This window comes from Agelaius tricolor, unplaced genomic scaffold, assembly GCF_023055355.1.
Source record: "Agelaius tricolor isolate 1412-34295 unplaced genomic scaffold, bAgeTri1.0.p SCAF_1, whole genome shotgun sequence".
Classification (NCBI taxonomy): Eukaryota; Metazoa; Chordata; class Aves; order Passeriformes; family Icteridae; genus Agelaius; species Agelaius tricolor.
Genome location: NW_027269261.1, coordinates 74,619,840 through 74,639,034, shown reverse-complemented (window position 1 = coordinate 74,639,034; position 19,195 = coordinate 74,619,840). Strand labels below are relative to the sequence as shown.

At 37.7% G+C, this 19,195-nt stretch overlaps 1 protein-coding gene across 1 annotated transcript in view; it reads right to left on the bottom strand.

Moving 5' to 3' along the window:
• The window catches only part of LDAH (lipid droplet associated hydrolase), a 117,583-nt gene that overhangs the window by 38,860 nt on the left and 59,528 nt on the right, over positions 1–19,195 (bottom strand). The window contains exon 5 of the mRNA XM_071440037.1: positions 848–1,088. Coding sequence (XP_071296138.1) covers positions 848–1,088 — 241 coding nt within the window. The remainder of the gene's footprint in view (positions 1–847; positions 1,089–19,195) is intronic.

Below are 19,195 nucleotides of genomic sequence, written 5' to 3'. Positions count from 1 at the left end.
GGCACATCTGTTTGGATGATTAGTAAGTAAAATTTAACTGATAGAAGACAGAGCCCAACTGGAAATGTAGGAATGTGTTTTTACTACTATTAACGCAATCAAAACTTCCTTCTTGCTATTATTACTGCGTTAGCATGTCAATTCCATTCCAAATTGTTTTAAACTGTTAACTTACCAAAATACCTGGAGTATAGCACAATTCACGTTCTGGTTTTCATTCTAAACTTAACATAATATATCTGAAATTATTCTGCTTCTTAAAAGTTGTTTCTCTTGCTAGAATGTGTAAAATATATGTACAATATACACTGGAGGAGCGTTAATCTTTCTCTTTGTGCCCAAAAAAGTGCTGAAATTCAGTGCATAAAGTAAATTCTATGAGTCTTTGTAGACTGAAGGTCCTTTTCTGAATTTACCAATATTCCAATTCAGATGACAGAATCTACACAGCTGGCTAAAACAGCTTAATAAAAACAGATGCAAAGAACTCTTTGTGAAACTGATTACTGATTTACATTCACCATCCAATATGAATGAAATGCAAAAACTAAGCAGATGTAAGTCACATAAAGTACATTGTAAAAAGAGTGTTTTAATCACATGAGAAATCATGTCAGTAGTATAGGTCAGTTTGCTTAAGAAATATATATTCTTTGTGAAAATATTTTGTTATTTTGCCTTTAAGATTAATTTACTCATACAAGACTTTCCTGTACCCATGGTCTTAATTTTAGAAAAGACTAGATCTGTTATTCCTCAAAACTCATGCTTTAATACTAAAAAACTAAATCAACATTTACTAAATGAGAAAAATACAAAAGATGGTTTAACACAGAAAGGTGCTCACCAATGCAGTCGACACTGAAGAGATTTATGGAGGTTGTTATTGAAGACTCATCACAGGTCTTCATCCCCCGCAGAGCAAACCTCACCAGGGAGGCCTTGACTCCCTCGGGCAGGAAGGACAGCAGGAACACGGGCATGTAGAGAGCGTAGCGGAGCTTGCACAGCAGGGGCGTCATGAGCTTGCCCTGCGGGGACTGAGCCATGCGCTCGATGGTCGGGAACAGCAGCACGGAGCGCAGGACCTGCCAGGGCACAGAAAGCACCGTCAGCAAGGGCACAGCAGCACAGCCCAGCCTGCAGACCCAACCTTTACATGAGTCTCCATCGCAGTGAGACTGAGCTTCCAGGCACAGCAGCACAGCCCAGCCTGCAGACCCAACCTTTACAAGAATCTCCATCGCAGTGAGACTGAGCTTCCAGGCACATTGCCCCAAAGGTGTGTGATGTGCCCAGATTCAGTCTTTTAAAACAGGAAGCAAACAAGTACACAGTTACAAAATGATGTTTTATGATAAGAACTCAAGAGGTGAGTGGCCTTTGGAAGCACCAGCAGGAGTAACCCCAGCAGAGGGCAGCAGGCAGGAGCCCTCGGCTCAGTCCCGGCGGGCTTTTTATCTCAGGAAAAGTACACTGCTTTTCATTTCACCTGGTAAACTGCTTTCTCTAAGTAAACCAAACAAACAAATTTAAAAATGTCAGCTGCTGTGATGGTAACTTTAAAAACTGACAACATACAGGGTTTTCAATTTGCAGCTTAATACAGGTAAACTTGGTCAGAACAAGAAGCATACAGCCTCTTCACTACAAGGGGTACACTGGCATAAGATATTGCTTTTTATATCTTATAATGAAATAGACTTTCTGAAGGTGGTAATTAGTTTATGTTACAATAATACACTACAGCCTTAAAGTAAAAAGAAATGAATTAAAGTCACACCCACCCATACTAATCAAAAGTGAGTTAATACATTTACTCATAGTTATATTTCAATGCTAACATCAAGCAAATATTCTAAAAGAACAATTGCAACTTTTTTCTGGAAGTAAAAATATATTGCTATAACTCATATAGGAATAACCCTCAAAGAGACACAACCCTACCTAACAGAAGTATCAATAAAAAAAAGTAAGAGAGGATCTGGACATTGCATTGGTAGATAATAAGGTATAAACAGCTGGGCTTTCTTGGTGACTCAATATCAATAAATGTAGTAACATATGTCTGCTTAGTGCATATCATTCTACATGTTGTGTAAATTAGATTGTTATTTTTGTAAAATATATTTTATATTTCTTTACTCCCAGATGAGATGCAGCTGATGTATGCCTCTACACCTGTGTGCAGCACTCCCGGTCCCAGCAGCCCTCCAATGGAAGGCAGGGAATGCCACCCAGAGATGCTTACACAATCTGCGCATTGTAACAGAACAAACTGCAAAAATTCAGGAAATATAATAAAATCGCAGAATCCTTTAGGTTGGAGAAGGTCTTTAAGATCACTGAGTCCAACTGTTGGCCTAGCACTGCCACATACACAAATAAACCATATTCTCAAGTGCCACATCTATACATCATTTAAATACCTCCAGGGACGGTGAATAAACCACTTCCCTTGGGCAGCCTATTAAGTGCTTGGTAACCCTTTTTGTGAAGGAATTTTTCCTGATATCCAATCTAAACCTCCCCTGGCACAACTTCAAGCCTTTTCCTCTTGTCTTATTACTTGTTCCTTGGAAAAAGAGACTGATCCCCACCTGGCCACAACCTTCCTTCAGGTAGTTGTAGAGCAATATGGTCCCCTTGAAACTCCTTTTCTCCACTCACCTCCCTCAGCCACTCCTCATCAGACTTGTGCTTCCCAGCTCTCCTGCCCTTCCCTGGACACACTCCAGTACCTCAAGGTCTTTCCTATCATGAGGGACCCAAAACTGAACTCAGCACTCGAGGTATGGCCTCAACATTGCCCAGTACAGGGTGACAATCACTGCCCTTGTCCTGCTGGTCACTGACAACTGTGTGTCTGTGCTGGGTAGCAGGTCACTAACCATTTCCCCATACATTATGGGGGCTTCATTCTGCTCACTGTCCATGTCTGGATACTCAGAGAACAACTGGTCAGAGTCAGGTACTGATCTGCTGGTTCTTCCTGTTTCTTCCCTCATCATTCCCTGCAGCTGGAAGGCCAGAGAATACCAACTGTGCTTTTGATTCCTTAACCAGTTGTCCCAAAGCCCTGAAGTCTCTCTTGATTGTCCTTGGGCTGCTTGTTGCAATTTCATTACTATCTGCCTGAAGAACCAATAATTGATAATAATCCAAGAGCTGTACCAGCGTGGGAAGATGGGAGGCTTTCTGTTCACATCTTTAACCCAGCTCAGGGAGGCAGCAGGCTTCTGTAAGAAGTGGGTCTGTTTTCTTCAGAAGGAGTCTGCAGGAAAATGACTCGTCTGGTTTTTTTCATGGTAGCTATTTTTATAGAAGCAGGTTGTAGACTGACAACCTCAGCAACACCTTCAAGCCAGGTGAACCATTGTTCTGGTTACTGTTCTTGCAGAGCCTCACAGCTGTCACTCCGGGGCACCTGGAGGGGTGGAGAAGTCCCAGAGGAGACACACTGCCAGGCAGGAACTTGTCACCACTGCCCCCTGTCTCCTAAGTCACTGTGTTCAGCCAGACAGAGAGAGGGAAGGGAAACCTCTGTGTCATGCACCCACCATCAGAAACTGTACTTCTTACAGAATTTTAAAAGCAGAATTTGAAAGAGTTATTTATATAAAAATACTATTTTAATAAATCCTTCTGCTTTCCAGCTGATACTGCTTTGGTTTGAGACAAAGAAAAATACCTTCTCAGGGAAATCAATCCTGGGCCTCTTTTTATTAAAGGCAACCAGCAGCTGAAGTATTGGAATGCAAAACTTGTACTAAATTACATGGTAGTTGTGTGATATTTCAGCTAGGAGCTGAACCCAAACTGTTGTGATCTAAAGCAGATTTGACCTGCGTTCCCAGGCACACTTTAATCCTTTGACATTGCAGTTTATAGATATAGGATTAGTTGCTTGGATGGCTGTACTAACCACAGAGAAAGCTGCTAAACCTTGGCAGAAAAGGGAGAAACCAAGAAAACTGTTACCCCATCCTGTACATTCCTGCATTTTGTAATGACCCACAAATTTAAAAAATGCAGGATAATTTTATTTAATTTCTTTTTTAAACCCTTTGCAGACAATAACAGAGAAATGTAAAATTCGTATTTTTTAAACATTTATCCACTATTTCTTAATGTACTGCTGAATTCCCAAGACATGATCTTGAAATGTGCATTTGGCTGCAGAATTACTTAAAAGATTTAGTTCAACTTCTTTGCAACAGAAATGTAGATATGAGATTTAACCCAATTTGTTATAATGACACATACAAAAAAGCATGTCCTATTTGTGTCTTGAAATAAATGAAGTAGAAATATTCAGGTAAAATTAAGGAAATTAATAAGATTCAAATGCTCACCATCAGTTAATAATTTTTTGTCTTTTTACTTTTTAAATGCCTGGAATTTATCTATACACAGTTTACACTACCTGAAATCAGGCAGATGGCACAGAATTTTATTCAAGTTAAATTTTTCAGAATTAATATAAAACAAATTATTCTGAAAATGGAGGACACTGGCTATATAACCACCATGTATTGTCATAACTATGAATGACATATAAATACCATTAAATAATGTGCAAAGGTTAATGATGCCTTTATTTATAGTAACCCTCCTCATAATTCATTTAAGTTTCTTGAGAAAACCATCAGTCAAAATAAAAGAAGTATTACAAATATTTATTTATATAACAAAAATACAGTATATTTTACCATAAGTTTAGATATAATGCACAAATATTAACAATATTAGAGAGTAATATTCAGATTCACCTAGTTTACACTACCCCCAATTCAAAGTCCAGTAATATTTATCTGTTAAGCACATGGAAAGGCAGAGAGCTGAGCAAGAGAAGACTCTGGAAACAGAGACTCAAATGGATCCAGGGACTACAGGAAGTTGGCCAGTGATTCGACAGAAGGCAAACACACCTCGTGTCCAGGATGTGTACCACCTATCCTTGACTCTGCTTTGGTCAACCCACTAAAAACAGTACAAGCATTCTTAAATTATACTGTAATTGTCACTATTGATTGTTGTGACAATCAACAGTATTTGTACAACTGGCCAATTTATTTACCAGTTATTCACTTATCATGCTATTGAACTGTGAGATTTCAACACTCAGGACAGCACCTACACTAAAGTTCACTATTCAAGGAATAGATGTTCTTTTGTTTAGTCACCAAGGCAGCTGCTTCTATTTAATCATTAATTTTTAACTCTACATTTCACAGGGCTCCAACCCCAAATGGTTTAAGGGCCTATAATCTGATGCAGTGTCTCAGAAGTTCTACATTTTGTTAAGAACCAAAAGCTAACATTACCTGCAAACTCTTCACATAACTCATGTGGATGCCAAGGCAGCTCCTACTCCCTCATCTAGCAGTGTGTATATATCACAGAGAGAATGAAATGGTGCATGGCCTGAGCATGCATCCAGAGAACAAACCAGCCCAGAATGTTCTGCTCTTGATTCTTTCAACACGCACCACAGGAGGAAGGAGTGGGGACTTGGGGAGTTTCCCTTTTGACACTGTTTATATATTTCTGTATCTAGAGCAATCAGTCCATTAACTTCAGGAATATATGACCTGCACAGTAAATTTTAGAACACAGAGGGAAGAGAAACTACTTATTTTACAGGAAAAGTGAGCTCTCAAAACAAGGAATATTAAATACCCATTCCGTAACAGCATGGTATTTACCAAGGTGCTTTGTTTAGGAAGAATCCCCAATGAATATGATTCACTTCCCAGGATCACTGGTCCATATAAATATTAAAGAATAAAGCAAAGGCTTCTAGCAAGATTCCACACATACATTCCTGTACAATCCAGGCTTTCAATTGAGCTTTTATCTAAATCTATCCAAAGCAACATGACAAAATGACAACTGAGTACCTTCACAGCTTCACTGCATAAGGGTTATGTCCAAACTTGGGTTTGGATTTGCAGTAAAAGTTGCAAGTTGTTTTGTTTTGATTAAAACGAGAACAGAGTACAAAAAAGCCAAACCATTAAATTTCCAATAAGTTGCTGCTTAACACTGCACAATTTAATAGTTTCAACCACACCAGCAAAGGATTTTTGTAAAATGTTTAAATGGTTTCCTTATAAAAATACTACAAGTATGCAAATTGGATAAAGTTAAAAACATCCCCACAGTAATATTTTCCACTAGTGCCTTCTACTGAATGAGTTGAAATATATTCTTCAGCTACAATTTGAAGTTTGAATGGGTATTATCACTTCTTTAAGGGACTGGTAAATAAATGATGGTGCTGAGAATGTAAAATCATGCTTGAAAACTGGATGCCACTTACAACCAGTACTGAAAGAAGTCACTTAATTTTCAGAGCAGTTAAGTCCTTCAATGCCAACAACAGGAGGTCAATGCTTTTGAAATCAGCCAGTTTTGATTACACAAGAAATGCTGTGTGCAGACTCAGGCCCCCAGGTGTATGCCTTCTGAGCTCACACAGCCAGGGCCTGGAGAGGGCTGTCACACCATGCTACCTGCTCTTAATACAGAGAGACATTTTGCTAATAGAAATAAAATAGGAGAGAAAAGCAGTCAGGATGCAAAAAGGCAAACATTGACCAACAGAAAAGAGCAAGAGCCATTTCAAAGATTTTTTTTCAGAGGAGGCTCCAAGTAGGTGAATACAGTAATTACAGCCATGCTTTCTCAGTCCTGTCCCTTGGATCTCAATGAACAGACCACCCCTGCTCATGACAGACCACAGGTATGCTGAGATATCTCTATCAGAGCCATAAAATAAAAATATTCTGGTCCACTGAAGAAAATACCAGAAAGTGAAACTTCCTCAGAAATAAATCACCGGTTCACACTGTTTTAATGACAGAAGCAGTGGTTGCTGGAGGCTCTCACTGGCTTTTGAGCAGGGAGGCTTTTGGAAAGCACTTGCTCCTGCTGCATAACCCATTCTTGATAACTGGGATGGCAGAAATGGTCAATACAATAACCACCACCAAAAAGATCACAAGGCTCAGATCCCACACCAGTTATGCATTTCAGAGCCCAAAGGGAACTCAGACTTCAAATCAGGGGGCAGAAGGAAGGAAACAATCCATGAGGTGTTACATCAGAGTCACTGCACCATCCGGTGCTCAGTAATGGAGAGCCTAAGCACAGCACTGCACCCACACAGCCAGCTCTGGAAAGAAAACAAGTGAGGAAGTTTAATTTAAAATTCCTTCAAAACCCTTCAAAAAGCAAGAGCTGCTTCTCTGTCAAAAGCAGCATTTCTTTTGATATATATTAGGTCACTCCATGTATTAGTTTGTTATTCCCCTCTTGTGCTGGCAGAAGAAAAGCTATTATCTGTCAGGTGAAACCTAGTAAATTTCTCAAAGATAACATAATGATGCACTTAACGGTAATCTACAGTCTATCCTTGACACAGAATGCCACATTAATCACACAATTTCTTCTACTCAGTATGCAGAAACTTGCAGGCAAAACAACAAGGATCAGGGAAGTATTCTGTGCTTTATTGCCACAGCTGTGCTGAGCAGATTTCCAAGAAAACGCACAGGATAAACCAGACAGTGTTGGCTTGGGCTGTCCTCTCCCCACAGCAGGACCTGCTGGATTTGCCCGTTCACTTCACTTTACTCACTCATTAATAGAATATAATATGTAAAATATAGAGATCTACTTTAAAATCTTGAATAATTTCTTCTTGGTCAGTTTAAGATGTCGTTGGTTTTTGCACCAGTGAACTCTGTCACAGCTCAATATCAACAAATCCACAGGATTTCATGACAGCAAAAGAGCCAAAGAATGGACACAAATGACAAAACACTTTTTTTCTCCTGGTGTGAAATCAAAAACATACTGTGTGCATTTTCTTCTACTTTACCCTATGGATCTCCTGTAATTCTAAACAAATGTTTGGCATATTAAAAAGGTAAGAAAACAAATATTTCAAACACAGTTAACAGAAGATCTTACAACTGTTATTTCAAAGTGCTTTATCAGAATTAAGCACCACAGAGAAGTCTTAGCATGCTTTTTATAGACAAATAAACTGAAATTTGTGAAGTTAGATGACTCCACATGAAAATATACGTTGCAAAAGCTGGAATATTTTAAATAACTGTATGGTAAATTACAATTCTCTGCTCTAACTGAAGGTTACTTTTCTGGGTAACCAAACTGTTTCTGTAAAACAAAAATGTAAAAAATTGTAAATAACGAACATTTTATAGGAAAGTTTATATTTTTTGTTACAAATAATGTCATGGTGGCTTAGTTCACTAGTGGCTGCTTAGTGCACAAGAATCTTCTGTTAACATCTTCTATGGACTCCTCCCAACATACAGGGACTATAGAACAGGGTAGAGGAATAAGCACTTGATTTCAAAGTTTCCTTTAAAATTTTCTACATTTCCTGTTTCTTAGTGCCCAAATTTTCCCTTTGTGTCCTGGCATCAGATGCATTCTATTTTTTTCTATTTCTTTCTTTCCAGACTTCTAATTCCATTATATAAAATCTGTGAGATTAAGTGACAGAAGGAAAGATTTTTAAATTTTCTACAAAATGTCTTCTATGAGGCACATAACATGCTCCCTGAAGAGCTGAATTTATTTTAAAGACAAATGCAGTTAGTATATGCAACTCTGTGAACATGCTGGTAAAACTAAATAACACTCTTAAATTCTCTGACGGGCTGAAGGAACTCTTGCTCCCTAAGAAAAACAGACTTTTTGACTGTCACCAACAGCATCATGTTCATGTTTGTCAGCTCAACTTCACTAAGGGTATTTGAATTGTCACAGTTTGAGAACAAAGTGAATCAAGGATCCAGGGTTGATCACAGGACCTTCTGGTAGAATTTCCATAGGTATCCTGAGGATCCAGCTAGGGATTGAGTTGTTGAAGGGAATCAACACATGCAGAGCTGTGAAGGCACATTCAGGATGCACAGACACACAGACAGAAATTCTCTCCCAGTGTCTGAAGAAATTACTGTTCAGTAGAACTACCTTATGCCACCTTTAAACATACAATGACCCAGTTCATGTTTTCATGTAGGTTAGAGCACAGCAGTGTAAATGCAACAGGACAGCAGCAGAGAGCAATGATCCTAAGGATGAACATGATTTACAAGGCCAGGATGCTATTTTCCTTTTACATAGAAACATATGCACCCAAACAATAGCGCCAAAGATATAAAACGTGAGTATGTAAAATCAAATGAACTTTTAAGGACTGAGCATAAAAGCATGCAAGCAGTCCATAGATCCATTTCCCACATAAACTTTGGATTAAATTTTGCTTGACAACTTCAGTGCCTTTACCTCTAAGGCATTAGGCCTTGGCATTACCTTGGGCATGTGCCAAGTCCAACACATGCACACACACACACGTGCACATACTCAGGTACATGCTTCTAATTCTTCCCTGAATAAATACAGCAATACCTAGAGATCCCCATCCAGCACTCTGGTTACATGAATATTAATGACATCTTACACTAAAAGAGCAAATTCACAAATACAGTAAAGCATGCATACATGCACAGAGCAGCTAAGCTGTGCCAGAAGAGCAGTATAACAAACAGTTCTCTTTGTCAGCACAGCAATAACCTGAGCTTTATCAGAGCAGAGGCACTCCTTGTTGACTAGCTAGCATGGTTTTTCCCCCTTGTATGTCTTCTGTAAAGAGAAAGAGGTGAAACCAGTACAAAAAATGTTATCTCCTAACATGTGATAAAACCCACGTTTTCCAGTCTGCATCATAACCTCAGTACTGGTAAGTGAAACCAGGCTCGGGCCTAGGCTCCAAGACCAACACCTTTTACTATGTTCTCTGGCAGGATTCTGGCCAAAGGCAGCAGGACATCTGGGCACAGGTTAAAAAACAGTGTAGACCAGGGATTCTTCTAAATACAGGACGTCTGTGAAGCAATCAAGTTTGGGTCTCGGAATATTCATGGCTGGAATCTAAGCTGTATTTGCCACTTGCTGACAGGAGCGACAGGGTGGGCCCTGCTATGTTTTATAAAAAAAAAAAAAATTAAATACAATTTTTAGCATATTTACCTCAATCAGTCAGAAATACCTTGACCTTTTCAGTGATATTTAATAATCAGTTTTGTCTGCATGAGATTCTAAACACACTGTGGGGCAACCTTGGCAAGGATATAAAGATCTCCCCTCTGTTATCAAGGGATCATTCATCAGATGCTCAGCAAAGAAAGAACAGCCCATCACTAACTGTGTATGCGTTTACAAACACAGATATTAAAGGTATCTGCTGAAATTGCACCATGAAATGGTGGGAAAATAACTGAGAACAAACCTTCACCCTTTCAGAGTCCATCTTGGTTCAGTGTTATCCAAGTTCACTACTGGTTCTAAACTGAGGTGCCTGAGATAGGAGTTAAATCACCCAAGACTCCCAACTGAAGTCTGTCATGGACAGATCCTAAAAAAATATCAAGTGATCTAAAAACACTTTCTAGTAGAATTATCTGCTTCCCACTAATTACAGAGGACCTACAACTTCTAACTAGGAGCTTCATCATATAGAACAAAATCCAGGGAGAAGCAGCAGGGCACACTTCTAAATAATACTTTGGAAACGAAATGCTACCATGAAGCAGCATCTGAGCAAGTGTTCTCTAAAGAGGCCCATCCACTGCAGTGTATGATCTCTAGCACTGAAAACACTGTAAATACACTGGTGCCCCTTAACATGGTAATGTAAGAAGACCAGAATGTATTACTTTTGTAAAAACTGAAAATATGCAGTAATTATGATATCAGGTGAATGTTTGAAGATTTGATCTTCAAATTTCAGATAGGCAGTATAAGACAAGAAGCTAGAGGTATTTCATACTGACTGTCACTACCTCTTTTGTAGCTAGACTGCAGTTTCCATGGATATGGTGCTTCAGTAAATGCCAAGCAACCTTTCTGAGATCTAACGTGGGTGTCTGTTTTATGATGTTTAAGGTAGTTTTCCTAAGCAGAAGTTCAGAAAATACCTGCCCACCAACAAGAGCCCCAAAACAACACCCACCTTCACCCCACTCCTGAACTGGAAAGTGGTGTAATAATGAGGTTAAGTTAAATTTGGTATTTTAATTATTCAGCTCACAGAACAAACTCAGAAGCTACTACTATTTTTAAATATGCTAAGTAAAAATAATCTAAAGCATGAATGAGTAGCAAAAATCTTGGAAAGCAATACAGTGATAAAGACAAGTGGGAGATGCAAGTTTGCAATATGATATGGTGCAGAAAGCAAACAAGAGAGAAGCTCTACAACTTCATGTTAGACACAGTGAGGAAACACATCACAAATGCCAGAGGAAGCTCTGCCTCTGGGAGATAATGCAGATTGCATCCTGTGCTCTACATCCTAAATGGAAAGATTTCAACCAAGAGTGAGCCATAAATACAGCCTAAAATTAACAAGGGGCTTGGATGATAAAATTTCTGGAAGAGGTTATATTTAGAGAAAAAAAACACATTAATTGTATGGCAAAATGGGAGCAAAAAGGTAATGGGGTGGAGAATCATACCTACACAAAATTTTAAGGGCTATAAATGCAAAGGATACTCAATAATATTATGGCTGGAACAAGTGACATAAGTAAGTGTGATGGAAAGAAATGAAAAATCTAAAATGTTAAAGCAGGCATTAGGAGTCTGCATTGACACAAATTTTTATGCTGCATCAAGGTATAGTGTCCCAGCTGTTGAACTGTTACCAGCAGGAATGGTGCAAGAAAGAGAAATGCCCCCTTACATGGATGTACAGACAGCCTGGACTTCCCAAACCAGAACATTGTGTCAGGGAGCTGTAAAAAACTAGTTAATATAAAGCCTGATGATGTTACTTATATATTCAACTTTTCTCATGCAAGTACATGGCCCTGGGACTGCATATTACAGATGTTGACTAAATGAATGATGAAAAGCAAATGCGTTCACTTAAAAAGCAAAGGTTTTCCCCCCGCTATTCCTTCTTTCGTGTAAATGTTTAAAACATTCAAAAATTAAAAATGTATTTATGTTTCAGTTATACAGCAAGCTGGCAGAATATCTGCAGGGTTATGCTCAGGAAAGAAATATATCCTTTCAGGAGGAGAAAACCAATCACACATTATTCCTAAAGCCTTCACCCTTCCTCCAAAAAAAGAGAAAAAATCAGAAGAAAAGTGAAGTTGGGAACACCATGGAAAAAATACTTATAATTCAAAGTATTCTGTTAATAAGATGAACTTTTCAACACTCCAGCGCAAGATTGATCATTAAATCCAGTCCACAACTATTTTGTATTTCCTTCCCATCAAGCTGTAAGAAATCCTCCAGCACCCAATGACATATTTTATGATGCTTTGGAAAAAGATCTAAACCCCCAAAATTGATGATACAGCACAGGATGAGAAGATGGCAGACTCACAACACTATCACTCTCATGGGCCCCCTTTTCTAATATGGAACTCATTAAATTAAAATATTTTTAAAAGCCCAGGAAAGGATTTTTTTTTTCAGCCTAGAGAAAATGCTACCAAAACAAAACACAGAGATCAGTGTTGGTGGAGAATTCCTTTGTGATTTCAAATACTCAATGAATTTTACTGTGAGCATGTAAATGAGGTTTACAGTGCTATAGCGAACACTGTATATACTCTCTACCTGTGGTCATTTTTTACTGCTTCCAAGGAAGGCAGATGAGGCCATCATCTGATGATGAGGGCACAGAAGCTATACTTAACATCAGGACAAAAAATATTTGGTGGACTATGGAAAAGTCCATAAACATCTCAGATATTATAATAATAATAATTAAATTTCATAAACATATGTATATATGATATTTACAATATCTACATAGTGCAAACCTACAGCCACCATAACAGATGGACTCTCTTAGCTTTCTTTACAGTCTTTTCCATTAACTACTCACATCCTAAGCTCAGGCTGGCTGTGTGACAAGGGCTGTTTCCAGTCCAAGTGCTGTTTTCCATTTACCTTTGATGTCAAGGATGCCTTTGCCTCTTGGTGTCTGATGCACTCTCCTTTTTTCAGAATTAACTTTATGTCTTTATAGTTAAAATTACTTATAGCATACTCTAATAGATTGGGATATTCAATTCAGCTTGAGGAGGAGACCATTCTTGTTTCTGTTTGATCATAGGTACAGCCCATGCAGACCTCTCACCTCTAGAAAACTTCATCACTATTTTACTGACCTTAAGGGAGGTGGTCAACTTAGACAGATCTCCATCATCCTGATTTATAAAAGAGAGAACTCCAGGGACTACAACAGGCTGGCTTCATGACAACACAAATTCATATAACCACATACCCCATGGTTTTAGCTATTCCTATCTGGACCTACACAAGAAGTATCAGCTATATCAGCTCTTCAGGAAACAATGTATATAGATACATGCTTCCTGGGAGGTTTCTCTAAGAAAAAAAACATACATATAAATCTTCCTGAAAACCTCAGAAGTATGTTGTTTCCAAACATTTCAATAGCATTAACTTCCTTCGAGATACAAGATAATGAAAGATACAGGGCACACTGTTTCACCCATCTTGTAAAACTGGGCATAACTCAGTTCTCACAACTTCACAATGTTCTATAATGGCACCAACTGATGCAAAATGTAAGGTCATATTTGGATTTTTTTTTTAAGGGAATTAAGTTGTATGGGCAATGCTTACCTCAGTGATATCAGACAAAGTCACTATTTGCAAATGGCAGAAATGTAAGCCAAGAAGCAGTCAAGTAAATCTAAGGGAAACTTCCTTTTTGTGTAAGCTGGTTCATATTTCTTGACCATAAGGTTTTTTGGTATCTTCCTTTTTGGTACCTTCCTTTACAAGGAAGCACAACAAACTGAATTTTTATGTTATTTAACTTATTGTTTCTTACATTCAACATATCCAATATTATAATATAAATGATACCTCCTTCAACATCTGAATTTGACCAACTATTTTAAAATATTTATAATCCACACATTTTTTCAAATGGATTAAAACTTTTGCTTATTTTTTTACTATTTTCTTTTAACTTCTACCTGATGATATATATATAGCAGGTAAAATTTGCATCTGTTTAAAATACTTTACAGTGATCACACGGTTTTTCCATGTCCTGGCACCTTTTTTATTTAACATACATTATCCAATTTTATTTGAAGTACACCTATAAGACCCCAAGCTTCCAGTGCTTCCTGGCAGTTCCACTTGGATGGAAACAAAATTCAAGGACCAGCATTTTTATTAATATATTTGTATTTCAAACCATGATCTCCAGTGTAATGACAAATACAGTGCTGGGTACAATGATTACATCCTTAGGTATGTGGATCTGAGTGTCATTTGCACCAAGGTGAGGTGTGATTAAATTTATGTCTACTTTAAGGCCCGTTTCCACTGACTTAGCATAAATTTGATTCTGAGCCTTATGCACTGGAGTCCTGCATCCAAACTCATTGGACTCTCCATATGAAGAGTCCTGCTAAAACATGAATCACCATCAGGCTTCTACAGTATTAACTTTGTGCTGTATTATTATGAGAATACTAGAAGTTGCTCTGCAGAGTTTAATTACAAAAGAACTGGAATGGGACAAAGGTAACTGAGGACAACCAAGTGAGAGGCATGGAAATCTCAGCAGTATCCAGCTACAGCTGCTGAGAGTAAGAAATCACCTTTATCAGTGATCACAAACAGAGTAACCAAAAAGAAGAGCCCTAATGAGACTGTGCCCAATGTCTCTCTGAGTACTCCTGCTGGTCTGTGACTACACCTACAGTACAGGGGGGTGTGTGATATTGCTCCTGTTGAAACTAGTGGCAAAATTTTCAAGATTTTAATATGTCTTAATTCTGCCCCAGGAATAAATTCTGATCAAAGGATCATTTCCCAGATATTAAACGTGACAGCCTACACTCCATGTAGATATGACCAAAGATACAATATTCCCAGCTCTAGAAACCAAGACTCTCTTATCTATTCTTGGATAGACAGATGAAGACCATGGCTACCATAAAACACTAATCATGGCAGTTAGAGATTAATCTCTTGGACTGACAAGTAAATTGAGACCTTTGACAATTTCCTTTGAAATAAATACACTTTCAATCACACCTTTCAGCTGGTATCAATATTTTCTGTGTACTTTACTTCTAATGCTGAAACCTGTTTTATAGCAATAGGAGAGGGACTTTCCATACCTCACCTTACAACTGGGTCATGGCACAGGAAAAAACTATCTGTTGCTTCACATTACTTGAAATATTTTCCAGTAAGAAGTACACCTAGAATTTTTCCAGCTGAAGCTCAGAATTCTGTTAAATACACAAAAGTCTCAGAAGTATTCTCTACAGACACTGCAAACTATTTTTCAACAGGTCAGCTCTACGTACTGAACTATTTGCAAATTATTAAAAATATAAAAAATATTAAACACACAGACTGTTCATTACATTTATAAGTCTCACAGGGCTGAAATGTAAATTACTCTGTACTACAAATATTTGGGTAACTGAAAACTTGCCCAAAATGTTTGAATTTAAAAAAAAAAAATAGCCTTTTTATGGGTTAAGGTAATAACGAGAAAACTGTTCTCCCAAAAATCTGTATCTTATTGTTGGACTGAAAATAGTTTAATAGAGAAAATATTCATTGACAGGGCAGTATTTTACATAGAGAATTAAGCCCCATCAAAGTGGGCAATGTCATTCCATCTACAAGGGAAGTGCCAAAGGAGACAGCCAAAATTTGCAACGGTGTGATAATACCAGCAGGGATGGATTTGTTGCTATTATGATTAAAGCATATAAACAGAAGAAGATTAGGAGGGGTGAGAGTGAAAAGAGAGGAAGAATAGTTTATTGGTTGGAAGAAGGGCAGGGAGAAGCTTATGTTGGAATGCAGTGTCACAGTTACACACCATAAAGCTTTCAGTTGCTCCCATTACATGAATGTCAGAATGCAGCTGCCACTTTCCAGCAGAAATTCTTTCCGTTTTCATTTTGGAAGAACAGGGTGGGTTTTTTTTTCAGTGTAGCACTCCCGTGAGATCACCACATTGCATCTACAGGTACCCTTATGGCACAGGGACTGGCAAATGTGACCTTTGTACACATGCCCTGGCACATTTACCACTAAGGATGAACCAGCAATATGCCCTTAAAGTGAAGAGGTGGCTCAACCAAAAGAAAACATTAACAATCAGACTTTGTGTTGTCTTGAACCAACTGCTTTCACAGCCATAGATGTACAGCCATACCTACCAATAAATCTCAATGACAATCCATTCAGTTTAAGGAAATGGAGCTGAACAAAGTAAATGAGAAACCAGCTTTACAATTATAATCTCATTCTGCTGATGAAAAGGAAAGGCCATGATTTTCCATCAGTGCCTTGAGATCCCTGGACTTGTATTTTTAAGTGCTCCACTCATGACATTTGGAAGGGGTTTATTTTACCGCTCACTTAAGTCAGCCCTCAAAAAGGCATCCAGTCAAACCAGATCCATAGTCTTTCTCAGCTCAAAGGGTTAGGAGTTAGACAAGCTAAGCTGGTATTGAATATTGGAAGGAGTTCAGGCCCCTACCATTTTAACTAATTAAAGTCGCTTAGTGGCGTAATGCTGTACGCCAGAGAAAGAAGAACAGTAATGTTCTGCCTTGTGATATCAGTGAAAAACAGGATGAGTCAGGAAGTATACACTAAGCAGAACTTCATATTTTTGTCAGAGAATGAAAAGAAACCATGAATATTTGAGGTTTGAGAGAGAACTTATATCCCAAATTCTTGTCAGGGTATCAGAAAAAGGTAAAAAGAGAGAGAAGGGAGTTAGGAATTCTCTCAGCTCATTTTTCCATCCTTGCTTTCATCTTTCCAGAACTGTTAGGATTTTAAATAGTAAGGGAAAAATAGAAAATTCCTTCCTTTGCAATACTAGAGACTACTGCTAGCCTTAATTATTATAACAAATTGAATATATGCAGAAATCGGCTAAGAGAGAAAAATTATCATATCTAATTTATCACACAAATAAAACTGGTCATCAGGTAAGTAAGGGTTTTAGTGCAACTGAAAACAAGAATTTGTAGAATATCTTTCAATTGCCAGTGCCAGGTAAAAAGTCTGAGCCATGCCAGCTGCCATTAAAGGTCGCAATTTAAATTATATTTATTGAGAACTGGGGTTTGTATCTTCCGTTTCAGTAAAATACACTTGCAGTAGTCATACTACTGTTTTAAAATAGAGGAGCAGAAATTCAGTGTTTTCAAGAACAATTAAGACTCAGTAAATTCTGCTCCTTATACAAAACTATGCTTTGTTTTGGAATTTGAAATGGAGCAGAATGTTCTTAACATTTTCCAGTGACTAAAAATGTTGTAACAAAGTTATTAAAAGCATATTTTCATTAACATAAATTCAACTTCCTTACAGGACTTCAAAGGTAATAAGTTAATTAAACACATTGTCCTTCCTGAACTTGTGCTAAAATGTATACTTAACACTCAATTCCACATAAAAGAGCAAACTCCAATGAGTTTTTTTCACAAAATGCCACAGATAAGTAGACTTGCATCCAAACACCAGAAATTAAGTATTTCAAACACGCATTGAAACAAATAGAAAAGGAAGAGGACTTCTATTACATTTAATTTGAAGATAGCTTAAGTCATAAGAGTACAGATGGGGATTCCTAAGAAGAAATCTAGGGCTTGATTTAGTTCCCTAAAGAGAGGCTTATGGTCATGGAACACATCCTCAGATATCTGAAAAGATCAATAGTGTCATTGGCAAAAACTCCCCTACAATAATCAGCAATCAATGAAGTACTAGAGTGATACAGAAAAAAAAAGTCTCCAGTATTTGCCTGAACTTAATTCTACAGGGTATTAAAAATGCCCTCCAATGCAATGGATGTGCTAACTAAGCTCAGAGATGTTATAAGTATTTGATATGAAGTTTGTGTCTTTTTCTGATTCCTTTCACTCCCGCAGTGAACTCTTCAAACAGGACAAACCACTCTTGGGTAGGAACCAAAGCAGCAGAATACCCCTAGGCTTCACCATGAATCATGTGCAATGAACAAATGAACAATATGGCAGAGTAGGAAATATTTGCAATTACAGCCCTGTCCATCTTCAGTAACCTCTTTCATAAAGTTCCAAGCCAAGTTCTTCCTCATGGCTTGAGCAACTGTACCACATACAGCATGAGGCAAGAGCTGACAAAGTAGCTCAGCTTCTTTGCTGAGGGCTCTAAGTTGGCAGCAAAATCCCCTTTTAATATAGAGCTTCTAGGAACAGATATTGGTTACTAGAGCTAAAGCTGAGCTCAAAGAGTTAACTATGCTTGCAGAGTCTATGTTCAAAAACTATACAATATCCCTTCACCTGCTCCTTTCATGAACAACTCTTCAATGTCCTAACTGGCTATGTTCTCCTTCACCTACTATTAAAACAGCATGAGAACTGCTAGATTTTTGGCTCCGTTGACTTCTGTAAAAGCACATAACTGCCATATAAAAACATTAAAAAAATTCAAGCTATGTGCAACATATACTGAATTCCAATCATTTGGCCCAATTCTCCAAAGAGATGACTCTCTGATTTTCAAGAGCTATGTGCACACATCTGCAGAATTTCAAAAGATCTCACCTCCCAGCATAAAATGTTCTTTGGAAATCTGGCTTGTAGAAGGGCGTTGAGTTGAGCTCTTCTTAAAACAGAAATACAGAAATCCTAATTGTTTTTGAAACTCACTTCTTGCTTTCAATTCCCTCATTTTTATACAATCATTTCAGTTAGTTATTACAATATGAATCTAATTTCTGAAGACTCAAAATAACAAGATTTTATTAACAAATCTGTAAAAATTCAAAGTACTTAGTAAATCCTGTTATTCTGCTATTTACCATTTTAACCATCTTTTTATTTTTAGTCCTTCATTTCCGCCTCATTCTCATGTTTTACTTTGGATTCCTGATGAATGATCATAGATTCCACTTTTCAGTTTATTTTTCTTTCTTTTCTGTTTATACGCTTGGCTACTTTAATGTCTTTTAACTTCCTAGAAAAAATAATTTTTATAGGTGTATTAGAATTTTGACTACATACACTTGAAATCAGATGTTTCGTTAGCAGTGAAATAAACGCAATGTTAT